Here is a 12908-nt window from a genome sequence, read left to right on the forward strand (position 1 = left end):
ACACATTCCCCCAGCTGCGGGTCGGGCGTACAGGGAACCTGCGGGTCAGGAGTGCGAGGCACCAGCAGGGCAGGGGCCTGCGGGTCGGAAGTGCGGGGCACCAGCAGGGCACCAGGGAACTGCGGGTCAAGAGTGCAGGGTAGCAGGGGGCTGCAGATTGGGAGTGGGGGCACCAGGGGGGCAGGGGGCTGCAGGTCGAGAGTGTGGGGCACCAGCGGGGCAGGAGACTGCGGGGCAGAGGGCTGCGGGTCAGGAGTGCGGGGCACCAGGGGGCTGTGGGTCGGGAGTGTGGTGCACCAGCGGGGCAGGGGGCTGCGGGTCGGGAGTGTGGGGCATCGGCAGGGGTGGGGGAGGTTGAGCTGTGAGGTCACCCTTGTTTTGCTGGTGGGTGGATCACGTGCTCTGCACCCTCCTCCAGTGGTGGGGGGGGTGGAGGGATGATGCAATCCGGCCTGGGGTAGCGATAAAAGGGAGGCCCAGAGCAGGTTCCAAAACAACCGCGGACGGACAGGCAAACAGACGGACGCAATCCCTGCACAAGGACCACAGGCACAGACCAGCCCCAGAGCAGACGGACGGACGGACGGACGGACGGACTGATCGATCGATCCATCCCATGGCTGGGGCCCTGCTTGAAGCTGATAAGCTGGTCCCCACCCCCTTTGAGGGGGAGTATTTCGACCGATACGATTATTACAGCCTGACTGAGCGATACAGCAGTGAGTGCCCCTTGCTCCCAACCCATGGCCCAGCCCTGCCCCCCAGCCCTGCCGGTGCCCCTCAATCCTGACCCGCAGCCCCCTGCTAGTCCAGGCCTGCCCCCCCATTTCTGCTGGTGCCCTTCAACCCTGACCTAGGCCTGTCTTCTCCCGCACTCTGACCCCCCCCATTGAGTCCCTTCTCCATGGGGCTGGATGGGGCAGAAGTTGGGTTTCCCTGTTGTAAATCCAACCGGGGGGAGGCAGGATGCAGGGTGAGTCACAGCCTCCTCTGCCCCCTGTTCCACACCAGGGTGGGATGTGGGAAAGGCAGGGGGTGGGAGAAGGGTGCAACAGGGTGTTCTTGCCACTACATCTCACCCCCTTTCTTCTCCCCCCAGTGCCAGGCGGGTGTAGCCGCAAGGGTCGCTCCAAGCGGGAGGCCGCGGAGAACACAAACCGGCCCAACCCCGCCGGCCATGAGCGCAAAATTGCCCTGAAACTGCAGCGTTCCGAGCACCGGCGCAGCCAAGAGTGAGCCACCACTGGTAAGAGCCGCCCCAGGGGCTGAGCGGGGGAGGGGAAGATTGCCCATGGGTGTCGGGGGAGGCAGAGGCAATAGGGGGGCCATGATATCCCTTGGAGCCTCCCTCTTCATGTCCTTATCTCACCCGCCCAGCTCTGAGCCTCGCTAAGTAAACCTGGTTCCGGATTCACGGCAATGTCACGCGGACACAGACACCGGACAGACAGACGGACGGACGCCCCCTGCCAAGATGGCTGACTCTGACGCCTGGCTGGGAGGGAGAGCATGAGCCTCACTTGAGACCCCCCTGGTGCAGGAAGGTCGAGGGGCCCCCAAGCAAACGCAATGGCCGGGCACCGTGCGTGGGTCCCGCTCGGGGGGATCTTTTGGGGGGCGGGGGGATGAGCTGGCTGCAGTTGCCAGCAAGGAAAGAATGGGATGAATTGTGGGGTGAGGGTGGAACTGGGGGGGCACTGAATCCAGCTGTAAGCCCCCTTTTAATAAAGAGACTGAATGTGTTGCTGGCTCATGGGGGGGTTTGTGTGGGGGGAGGAGGGGAAATTGGTGCAGATAGAGCCTTGTGGGGGATGGTCCCCCAAGGAATGGGAGTACTTGCTCCTGCCCCTCCATGGACCCCAACAACTGAGCCCTCTGGGGGGCCCCAGAAATGATGGGGACAAGTCTTTTATCACACTGGATAATTTAATGCTACAGCTGCTGCTGGGGAGCCCTGGAGCCCCCCGCTCTGACACTGAGGAGGGGGTGGGAGCAGAGGCAGGAGGGGCTGGGGTGAGCTGTGAAGGGGGGTTGGCACAGATGATGTCACTTGCTGCCCAGGACAGGGTGGCCATCTTGGCCTTCACGCCGAGGGCACCATGCAGACATCTCTCCCTGCCACCCGGCTTGGCCACAGCCCATTGGTGGGTCTGACATTTGCTCATCAGGGCAGTTATGTTCCGCCCGCCCCTGCCCACACAGCGCTGTACCCACCACTCAACTCACTGGGGGGAAGGGGCCTTGACAGAACTCCCAGCATGCCTTGCGGCTGAGGGGTGCAGTTCCCTGTGTGGGGGCTCACAGCTTATTGAACATGGAGAGGACGGAAGTGGGGAGGGGCACCATAGACTTCCCCCTCCTTGAGGGAGGGGTTCCGTGATTGAGAAATGCACTGCCAAGCCCCGCCCGCCCACCAGGCAGGTGTCAGTGACACCCTGAAGGCACCAATGGGGGGGAGGGATAGCTGGGGGGCTCTCCCTCCAGTGTACTGTGGTAGCTGCTGCTGGCTGTACCTACCAGTCAGAGCCTCACAGGGGTCTGAAGTCATCCAATCACTGGCAGCACCTCCCAGGAGCTGGCAGAGCCATCCAATCAGAGACAGACCAGCACAGGTGTGTGTGTGGTGCTGTCCAATCATTAATGGCACCTCCCTGGTGCAAGCAGAATTGGCCAATGAGAGACGAGGGGGTACAGACCTGAGACATGTCACCCAATTGGGGGCAGCACATCCAGCCACAAATGACATCACTTGGGATTGCATCATGCCAGCCAATCAGGGACTGAGTGAGCAGAACTGTCCAATCGGAGGAGGGGATCCTGTCCCGCCCAAGGCACTGGGGGTAGCTGGCAGTGAGGGAGCCATGGGGTAGGGGTCTGTATCCCAGCATGCACTGGGGCAGTCAGTCGCACTGGGGGGATTCTGCTTGACATCTGGTGGGCAGATTGGGGAGGGTGGGGGGATTACCCACAATGCCCTGGGAACACTCCATTACTCACCATCCCCCCCCAGAGGTCCCCTCCTCCACAATCCCTCCACTGCCCCTGATCCCTCTGAGACAACCCCCCCCTTTTGCTCCAATGTCACACCCAGCACGTGCTCCCCGCAGCTGCCGCTTCTGTTTCTTTGACAGCATCGGCTTGGTCCTGGGGGCAGACGGGGGATCAGAGATGGTGACTGTGGGGCGTGGGGTGGAGGCGGCTGGGGGGGAAGTGTCTCTTTCTGGGGGGGGAGGGTGAGGACAGCAGGCACCCGGGCTGGGGAGGTCACAGCTGAGGGGGCATAAGGCCCAGGGACAGTGAGCAGCCAAGGAGGGGGGGATGGTCGCGGCTGAGAGGACATACAGCCCAGGGATGGCAAGTGCAGCCAGGGGGAAGGTTTATTATAAAAAGAAAGAAACTATAAGAAGTGTTAAATAATCAAAGCAATCACATACATACAAATGATTGGAAAGTCCATATACATCACGTTTCCAGTAGAAATGTGGAGTTTGCAGGTTTGTATAATTCCTCTCGTGTACATACAGTACCTGGATGGGTCTTAGTCCTTTGTTTCACAGCTTAAGTTCAGTTGAGTTGTAGATGAGTTGAGCCAGAGGTAGGTGAAGACTGACTGATGACAAACTGGATGTGGTGCAGCTGCCTTTTATGTCCTTTGGCCTTTGCCATGTTGCTTGTAGAAACTTACAGGAATAAGATGGAGTCCAGAGTCACATGAGTAAGTCTGGTGGCTCATCAGGTATATCCCTGGCTTCTCCCCCTGGGCCCATTGTACCTGTGAATTTCCTTAATGGGCCATTAAGCAGGCTAGTGCTGCAGCCATCCTGTCTGGGGTGTCACCCAGAAACACAGTACAAATTGAAATATAGATACAAACATATCCATAACTTCCATTACACCTATAACACATGAACATAAACATTATCATCTTACTTAGCACATTACAGCCTTTCTAATGGTATCTGACATGGGATATCTCATATGAATTATTATGATTTTGACATATTGATGTTAAATAATATAATAAATGCCCCCCTCCCCCAATCCAGCCAGCATCACAGCCGTGTCAGCCTTACTGAGGTAGATATGCAGCTTGTCGCCCTGGCTCCCACTGAGCCTCCGATGTCAAGGGTCCAGCAGCAAAGTGCCTGCCCCCTGGGGTTGCAGAACACCAGGATGAGGTCACACAGCTACCCTGGGGGACGAAGGACAGGGGGCCAGTCTTGGGAGACCCCCCACCCCCAGCCCCAAGGCCATCCCTTAGCTACCCACAGTGTCCTACGGGCATCAAATGTGCCACCACAACCCTATACATCTCAGCCCCTTCTCCGTGGGAGAGCCATGCTCCACCCTGCCACTAAGCCCCTCCCCCATTCAGCACCACTCCTTTGGCAGATAAGTGTTGGAGGCCGAGCTTGGCCTGAGTTACTTGACCAAATTGCTTGCCCACTGTTTGAGCCCTAAGCCTCAGCAGCCAGACTGCTCTTCACAAATTGGCAGAGACCAAGACCATGCTGAGTAACCTTTGTTTTAGCTCAGTTTCTGCACACCACAGCACATAACTAGTGTGGGGTTGCACAACAGAGCAAATAAGTGATCACCCAGGCCAGGGAGCACACTTCATCGCCACCTGATTCCACAGGAGATGCTGCTGGCCTGATCATCATGTGGGGCTCCTGAAGACAGCCGTTCCTGTACATGAACACATAACTCCTTGGGTCTAGTGAGTATGGCTATGTCATAGTTAATTTTTGGCTTTGTATTGAACTAACTAACTAAGAAGTCCTTGCACATTAAACCTTATTGATCTGCAAATCAGGTGTATCATGCGGTGTCCTTGGGTGGGCCAGATCAGGTGCGTGAGAGACAGTCTTTGAGGCAAACCATGAAGGATTTCTCTCACTATGTTTCGAAAGGTTCACAACCTACTTGAAAAGTTCTCTGCGAAGCATAAGTGGGCTTTGGGAGGAGGATTTTATGACCTCTGCAGGAATGAGTGAAGCAGGTGACCGAGAACTGACATCCCCCTGCCTCCTTAGGTTAGAACCAATCTCAGATATGGAAGCTTTTATAGATGACCCAGGAAAAAGCCCATGGTCATCTGGAGCATTTACAGGTAAAATGGCATATATAGACTTCATGTTCCAGTGGGATCAATATGTGGAAATGAGGCCAATGTCAAATGGTAAGAAAAAGCACCTGGCTGCTTTACATGAGCTCCTTATGGCATGCAAGCAGTTAAATGAGGAAGTAAGAAAGCTTACCAAAACAAGCAAGCTGCATACGCAATTGATCAAGAGCCAAGGTCAGACACTGTACTGGAAGACGCATCATGAGTCTGCCATAGCACACGTCTTAACACAGGTTAAGTGATGCAGTGGCAAGATATTTCCTCATATCTGGGAAACAAAATGCAAAAAGGCCCAGGTTGCCATTTGAGTAATCATGGAGGAGAAAAAAGGGGATTCTTGTAAGAGTGGGGGCCACATAGGGCCATGTGGTCTGTCGGCAAAAGATTTTCCAGTGTACACAGTGGCTTGCTGACACTTCGGGAATCATTGCTGCTGTTTTGGGAGGAGAGGAAGAAATTATTTTAATTTGTACCCCACTTATTATGATTATGAGGATGATAGGCAGCTGGAAAGTACACAGGTTTGGAACTGCACTTGGTCAGATAGAAGCTTCTGGCACCCTTCCCCCTTTGCTTCTTTGTTGGTGAGACAACTTAAAAAAAAACAAGCCAGCATGTATGGCCCCACTTATCAAGGGGAAGCAAAAGGAGGTGGAGGAACAGGAGGCTGTTGATATTACCACCATAGTAAAATCAGGTGTTAAAACTGGAGCAAGTACAGGCATTAAGAAAAAAAAAGCCTTTAGGCGGTATTACCTCCGAGAATGTAACTGCCTGGCTGGCCCAGTTGGTTGTGATCCCCAAGTTAACTTATTCAAATTATGTTGCCTTTTCAAGAGACAGTTGTCTGCTGGATACAGCTTTTCTTGCCCAGATGGGCTACGTCCCCGAGTCAAAGTGGCTTTGGGCACCCTGACTTTACAGGGCATGACGTGGGAGGCAATGTTGACTAGGGCTAGGCAAGCTCATTTGTTAGAAAAGCCAAGCATTCCCTGACACGCAAAAAAGGGAAAAGAGCCACACAGAAGGGAGATGTGTCTGCCCAAATCACCTTCCAGAATCCAGGGAAAAAGAAGGGTGATGTAGTCCTCAAGGGGTTCACAGAGGTTGAGGGCATGGTCAAGGGTGTGGCTGTGGAGTTGATCTACTATATTGGGTGTTGTGAAATCAAGCCCTCTTATATGCCCCTAAAACTCATATTGTTGGCAAGTCAAATGAACATTTGGCTGAATTGATTTGCCAGGAGGAGGAGTCTCATGCTCCTGAGTGATATGCTGACAAGGGCAAACTGCCCCCAGCTCCACAGGACAAAGACCTGGAGGCATAGAGAAGCTGGGTGTCCCAAAGTCCCCCGATAATTGCAGAACCTTTGACACCTGACACCTGGGGATGACCGACTGGCTGGGTAGATTTTGAACAAGGGACGTTCAGACAGCATATGCTTGTAGATACTGGTGCCACTATATCTTTGATTGATGACACTTAATACCTGCTACGGTCACTGTAAAGGGAAATCACTGGCAAAGATTAGAAGGATTTGAAGTCAGAAGCAGAGGAAATGGGATGGCTGGCAAGGATAGTAGCTGGCACTCCCGGTCTCACTCCGGTGGATGTGGCAGCAACTCCTACTCTCCTTCCGAAGCCAGAATTGGGGGGGGGGGGTTCCAGATGCTCTGGCCCACAGAGCCCCACTTCCAGATTTGCTGTTGCTGACTGAATCTCTTCCTCCCCCTCCCCACCATTTTTTTCCTTTTGTGTGTGCTTTTTGTTTTGAAAGCTAAGGGTTAAAGCCCCAGTTGGGATGCTGAGGAATGTTGCTGTTGTTAGCCTACACTTTAAAATGATCTCACAGGGTTAATCGGTTGCTTTCCACCTCACTCTCCCCTCCCCCCTTCGCATTTTTGTTTTTCTAAAACTTTAATGGAGGGAACTTTGGACACCTATGTAAAAAGTTTTTTACAAAGTATGGACTAAGGCAGCTGTGTTGCAAAGATTGTACTTGGTGGCTCAAGTTTTACAAGCAAAATGCACCATCTTAAGAAATGAATAAAACGCCTAAGAATCAATTCGGTAAAACTGTGAAAACAGTGGCTGATAAACACAGCAGCACTCTTAGTGAGAGAATGGAGGGTTTAAGACCACAAAACGTTTGTGAAACGTTAAAAGCTATGGCAGCAAATAATTATATAATGAAGCTAAGATATAGGAAACTGAATGCAAAAGTAAGTGATTTAAAGGAAAGGAGAAGAGTTAAAAGTAACTTTTGTAGAAATTAATGCTACAGAGGTTGAAGGGAATTAAACAGTTGGGAGTTGTGAAAATGTTAAAAGTGTTATAAAAAGAGAATTCTTGGTTTAATAACATCCAGTAAAGTCAATATATGTATAACTCGCTACAGTCACATTGGGTGGAACTCTGATAGTTAAACAAATTATACGGGGTCAGTAGTGGCTACATGTTTTTGTCCAGGAGTCTTTACAGCTATTCTGAAGAAAAATGGGCCCTTTTCCCAAAGGAATTGTCTATAAACAATTGATTGTAAATTATTGCTGCAGGCAGCAGCCATAGAGAAAGACAATCTGATTTGAATCATTTAACTACTGGACAATTTAGTCAAAATTACAAAAAGGAGGAATAAGGGGTTTCCACTGAAACTTGACTGTCTCTGAATGTACAAGATGGGAATGGAATCTGGGTTCAGTTGTGTAAAAACAATTGGAGTAGTGCAAGGGATGTCAAAAAATGTGGGTTTTTTTAAATATATTGTAAATGTAAATATTTTTGTGTAGTTATGTAAGCTTTTAAGGACCTAAACTAACACTTTTGGTTTGTGAACCCTATTTTGTATGTTTAAAATGGATTGGCTCTTTAAAAAGATTAGATTAGATTAGATATTCATTCCACTACATGCCCATTTGAATTTTTTATTCAAAGTTGAAAAATTATAAACACTTTGTGCCAAACACAGACAGCTAGTGTTGCTTGGCTTTGTTATGAAGCATTTAACCCCTTTGGATACCACAGTAATTTATAAAGTTCAATATCTGTTTAAAAACAAGAGGAAATGTTCATGGTTGTGACAGGGACAGCCAGAACCAGAATAGTAAAGAAAAACATCTGGATTTTTTTGGGGGGGGAGGCGGGAGGATAAATAGCCACTAAGAGCTGCAGGAAAAAAAGTTAAAAGACACTGCACAAAAAAAGCAATGTTAAAAACACTGAGCCTTAAGGTGGCTATGAGTAATCAAACTATCACTTTGATAAGGGTACATAAAAACTCTGTAAGCACAAAAGAAACCGTTACATCTTATGTAAAAGTTTATATAGTTAATATGTTGTAAAAGTATATATTGTAGAAGGGATAAAAGAAATTAAACAAATATGCTACTTGATTAAAATCCTATTAGGGCTCCAAAAAGAGCCACAATAGGTTTTCTTTTTCAGATCACTGTGTGTCCTGGAAGTGGGGGATAGATCAGGCTTTATTAAATCTGAAACAAGCAGTGACCTCTGCTCCTGCACTAGCATACCTGATGACACAAAACCATTTGTGTTGCAGCTAGCTCACTCCCTGAAAGAAAATAGCTATCTTAAACCAGGAGGGTCCCTGTGGTCAAAAAACAGTATTGGAAGGACCAGAAGTTACCTTTTCCCCCTGTGAAAAAGAGATTCTAGTATTGATGTGGGCTTTGGAGCAATCACAGTATTTAACTGCTTCTTCCCCAGTAATTTTATGGATAGCCCATACCGTGATTAAGTATATAGTGTCTGGAAAGATCAAAGACGGCACATACCATATCACCCCCAAAGTCTGGGAGAAGTAGAATATACAAAGCAAACTTTGAAATTGGCCATAAAAAAGGTGATAAATGCTCAGGGCAGAAATTGGAATATTAAATTGCCCCTGATACTCATGGCTTTGAAAGTAACCGAAGAAGCCCATGGGTACTCTCCTTTTGAAGTTATGCCAGGACGCAATATGAAGAATTTGAAGCATTGTGTATTGCTTTTGCTATTAGTGTTATACTTTGTGTACTTCTGGTGTTATATTGGTGTAAAAGGGATTAATGATGCAACCCTAGACAAATGCTGTGGGACAGTACCCCTTCCCTTTACAGTGTGGCTGGGGGAAGATGCTTTGGAGCTTAATATAATTGTTTTTTGTAATTTTGAGGGGCAACGCACAATAAATGTCATCAAAATGAATACCCTCAGGAGGAAGCTGGTCCACATGACTTAATTCAGTTGCACCAGCACAATCTGACTAGAGAAAAACAGGCTAATGTATTTGTGTGGTGTCAAAAATTGATCTTATGATATAATTTACAACAAGGCTTTCTTCCGGTATTATTATACAGGAACATTTTATCTGACAAAGGGAAAGACACCTGTTACTGTGTTAAAGGTATACTCTCCTCAATGGATTTTGATACATTCCTTTGCAAGTATAATGATGTATTTGGGCACCTATCGAAGTGTGATTGTGCCCCTAAGACCACAGAGTATAATGTTGGAGATTTGGTAATTCAAAAAAACAAACCATAAACAAGTGCTAGAAACCCCAAGAATGCAACTAGTGAAAGTACATGTGGGCATGCACAATATTAATATATCTCGCCTGCACCCCCATTGTGCATTATTTGTAAATCCCCTAGTAAAAGAATGGCTGTGCTGGATGAAACCCTGGATTACAAGAAATCCTGACACACCTGCACGTAATAAGCAAAGTGTTGGAGGAGATCTATTAAGAAGCTTAGGAGCATCAGCAGGAGTGTTGAATGTGATTAATGAGGAAGTTCTGGCAAACAAGTTAAGCACCCTGGGCAAAAGTCTTGGAGCCTTATCAGAACCCATAGTACACATATATTGTGCATTAGGGTATGGAGAAGCACTGATTGCAGACATATTAGTATCTTGGGAAAAAAGTAATATAAATGCACGCCTGAGCCTGCTTAATCTTACAAAAACAGTGATAAACACCACCTCTAAGGCTCTGGGCTGCATACAAACACAACTCTGGGCTCAAGGAACAGACCAAGGTACTGTTCGACAAGGACTTAGTGGAATCTTACCCAATGAAATAAAAAAAAAATAATTTGGGATGATGCCACCAAATAAGAATGAGACTTAATTCATTGGTGGAAAATGTTAAAGCTTACATTAAAAGTCAAGGCCTAAGTAATAACAGCATACATAACAAAACTGTCTGATGTTCATATTACGGAATATATAAAGTAGCACCTCTAGGCATTAATACTAAGACCAGAGTGCTATGGCTTACTGAGCATTTGACATGGGGACTAAAAGAAGGAAACAAAACTCGACTGATTGATGTACAAAGTTGTACACGGGAAGCTATGTTGGGATCTGTATTGGGATATATTTGTGAAGGACCACTGATAAAATTTGATCACCCTTGTAAAAGAGTCAGGAATATGGAATTGTCAATATGCCTTGTTAACAAACAACAATATTAATTCCAACATTGTGTATATTGGGCCAAGTTGTATTTGTGTACACATGTAATGTACCCAACTTGTAATTGATGGCATTTACAAAAAGAATATCAAACCTGAGTTAAACAAATAATGTTCCAATACTGAAATTGTATGATGCACTGTATACAGTACCAAAAACTGTATTTGAATTGCTTGTAAGAGATATTAATATAATAGAAGTTCAACTGGTGATATTGGGAGTCAACGCTGATCTGGTATAACAGATGCTAACACACCTGGAAATAACAACCCTGCTTACTCATGTTCAGGAACTGAAAACTACATTTGATCATCAGACATGATGGGGTTAAAGTAATTAAAGTCCTGGACGCTGTAAAGGCTGCCACAAGCCATAGCTGGTGGGAAACCCTATTGGGAGAGTCCCCTACTGCAACAGAGATGTTAAATTTGGCACTACATCCCATTGTAATGATGTGTGTTGCAAGTTGCCTCTATAGCTGCAGTAGAACTCTTCTGGTGGACAAAAAAGTCTTTAGCCCAACTCAAGAGCTTGAATGATCCCTGAGTATGGGTGGTACAACACTCTGTGATGTACCCTGCTAGCAAGAAGGCTATAAATGCTCAGACCTCTGATGGGGTGCCTTGAGCCAATGCTGGAGGTATGTGTCAAAGGAGACGTTCTGGTGGCCTGTTTTAATAGCACGACAGTCACCAAGGAGGGGATTGTTGGAGTTGTAGCTTGGCCTGAGTTGCTTGACCAAATTGTTTGCCCACTGTTTGAGGCCTAAGCCTCAGCAGCCTGACTGCTCTTTACAAATTGGCAGGGACTAACAGAGTGCTGAGTAATCTTGTGGTATCTCAGTTTTTGCACACCACAGCACATAATAACTACTGTGGGGTTGCACAACACAGCAAATAGTTTGTTAGTTTGCAGTTGTACATAGATAAAGATGAACAAGGACACAAGTTTATACATTTTATGTTAAGGGGCAAGTTTTCCCACTATCAGATGTTATTTTCCTCCAATTTATCATGGTGAGAACACGAATATTCGTTATTACTAATAATGAAGGAGAGAGAAAGTGAAGGACTTGAGATCATCATCTAAGATATGTGAATGAATGGATGCTGTGTTTTAAAAAAAAAAAAAAAAAAAAAAAAAAAAAAGGTATAAAAAGCCACCACCCAGACAAAGGAGCATGCTTCATCGCCACCCAATTCCATAGGAGATGCTGCTGGCCTGATCAACACATGGGGCCGCTGAAGACAGCCATTCCTGTAAACAGCCTCTGGAGTGACACATAATTCCTTGGGTCTATGAGTATGGATATGTTGTAGTTAATTTTTGGTTTTGTATTGAAGTAACTGAGAAATCCTTACACATTAAACCTTATTGATCTGCAAATCGGGCGTACCGTGTCTCACTGGTAACTTACACTGATCATAGTGAATGCCCTGCAACAGTAAGCCCTACCCCATCACCTTTCCATAGGTAAACCCCTCCCCTATTACCTAACTCCACCCCCTTTGTATGTTAACCCCACCTCCATCCTACACCCCTCTCCAAGACAGTTCCCTGAATCAGCCAAGAGTCCCCACCATAATCTCCTGCCCCATGGCAGTCCCCACCCCTCCTCTAGATAGTTCCATCCCCTCAACAGCCCCCCCCCCCCCACATCCTCTGCTCCATGGCACAGTCCCCCACCTCCCCCGTCCAATATAGCCCAACCCCACCAGCACTCTGTCCCCCCAGGACTACCAGCTCATAGCACAGCTTCCACCCTGCGGCCAGTGGGTCTCACCCAACCAGGTGAGGGTGTTGTCCATATCAAAGGGCACTTCATGTCCCCGTCCACCTGCCCCAGCATGTTCAGTAAGATCACTGGGGAAGTGCCTCTGCTTGGAGGTGCAGAGCTTGGTGCCCAGACACTCGCAGACCCAGGGGGGGGATGGGATATACCTCCTCAGAGACACCCCCGAGGCCTCCAAGTGGAGGAGCACTCAGCAGAAACATCCCCTCCCCCCCAGACACACATGGGTCCCCTGCTCTAAAAACAGCTTTCTGGGGTCATCCGTCCACACCCATCTCCCCAAGTATTAAGATGGGGAGAGTCTGTCCTAGGCTGACCACCTGTCCTGATTTGATGGGGAGAGTTGCAATATTCAGGGCCTTTTCTCATACAGGCACCTACAGCCCACTCGCCCCCCCCAATCCTGAACCGATTTGTTACACTTGCTGGCTGGTCACCTTAGCCTGTTGGAGCCCTCCACTAGGGGTTCAATCACCTCCAGGGGCTTGGAAGTGAGGACACAGCTGCAGG

At 48.2% G+C, this 12908-nt stretch overlaps 1 protein-coding gene across 1 annotated transcript; it reads left to right on the forward strand.

Moving 5' to 3' along the window:
• Nucleotides 1-418: 418 nt before the first annotated feature.
• On the forward strand, nucleotides 419-2250 carry NUPR1 (nuclear protein 1, transcriptional regulator). The gene is made up of 3 exons (XM_067563897.1): nucleotides 419-719; nucleotides 1100-1246; nucleotides 1378-2250. Exons 1-2 carry the CDS (start codon nucleotides 617-619, stop codon nucleotides 1234-1236), a joined length of 240 nt encoding a protein of 79 aa, XP_067419998.1. The 5' UTR covers nucleotides 419-616; the 3' UTR covers nucleotides 1237-1246; nucleotides 1378-2250.
• The last annotated feature ends 10658 nt before the right edge of the window (nucleotides 2251-12908 follow it).

This window comes from Emydura macquarii, unplaced genomic scaffold (genome assembly GCF_026122565.2).
Source record: "Emydura macquarii macquarii isolate MOO-44397 ecotype Brisbane River unplaced genomic scaffold, CSIRO-AGI_Emac_v2 contig_2627, whole genome shotgun sequence".
Taxonomy (NCBI): domain Eukaryota; kingdom Metazoa; phylum Chordata; order Testudines; family Chelidae; genus Emydura; species Emydura macquarii.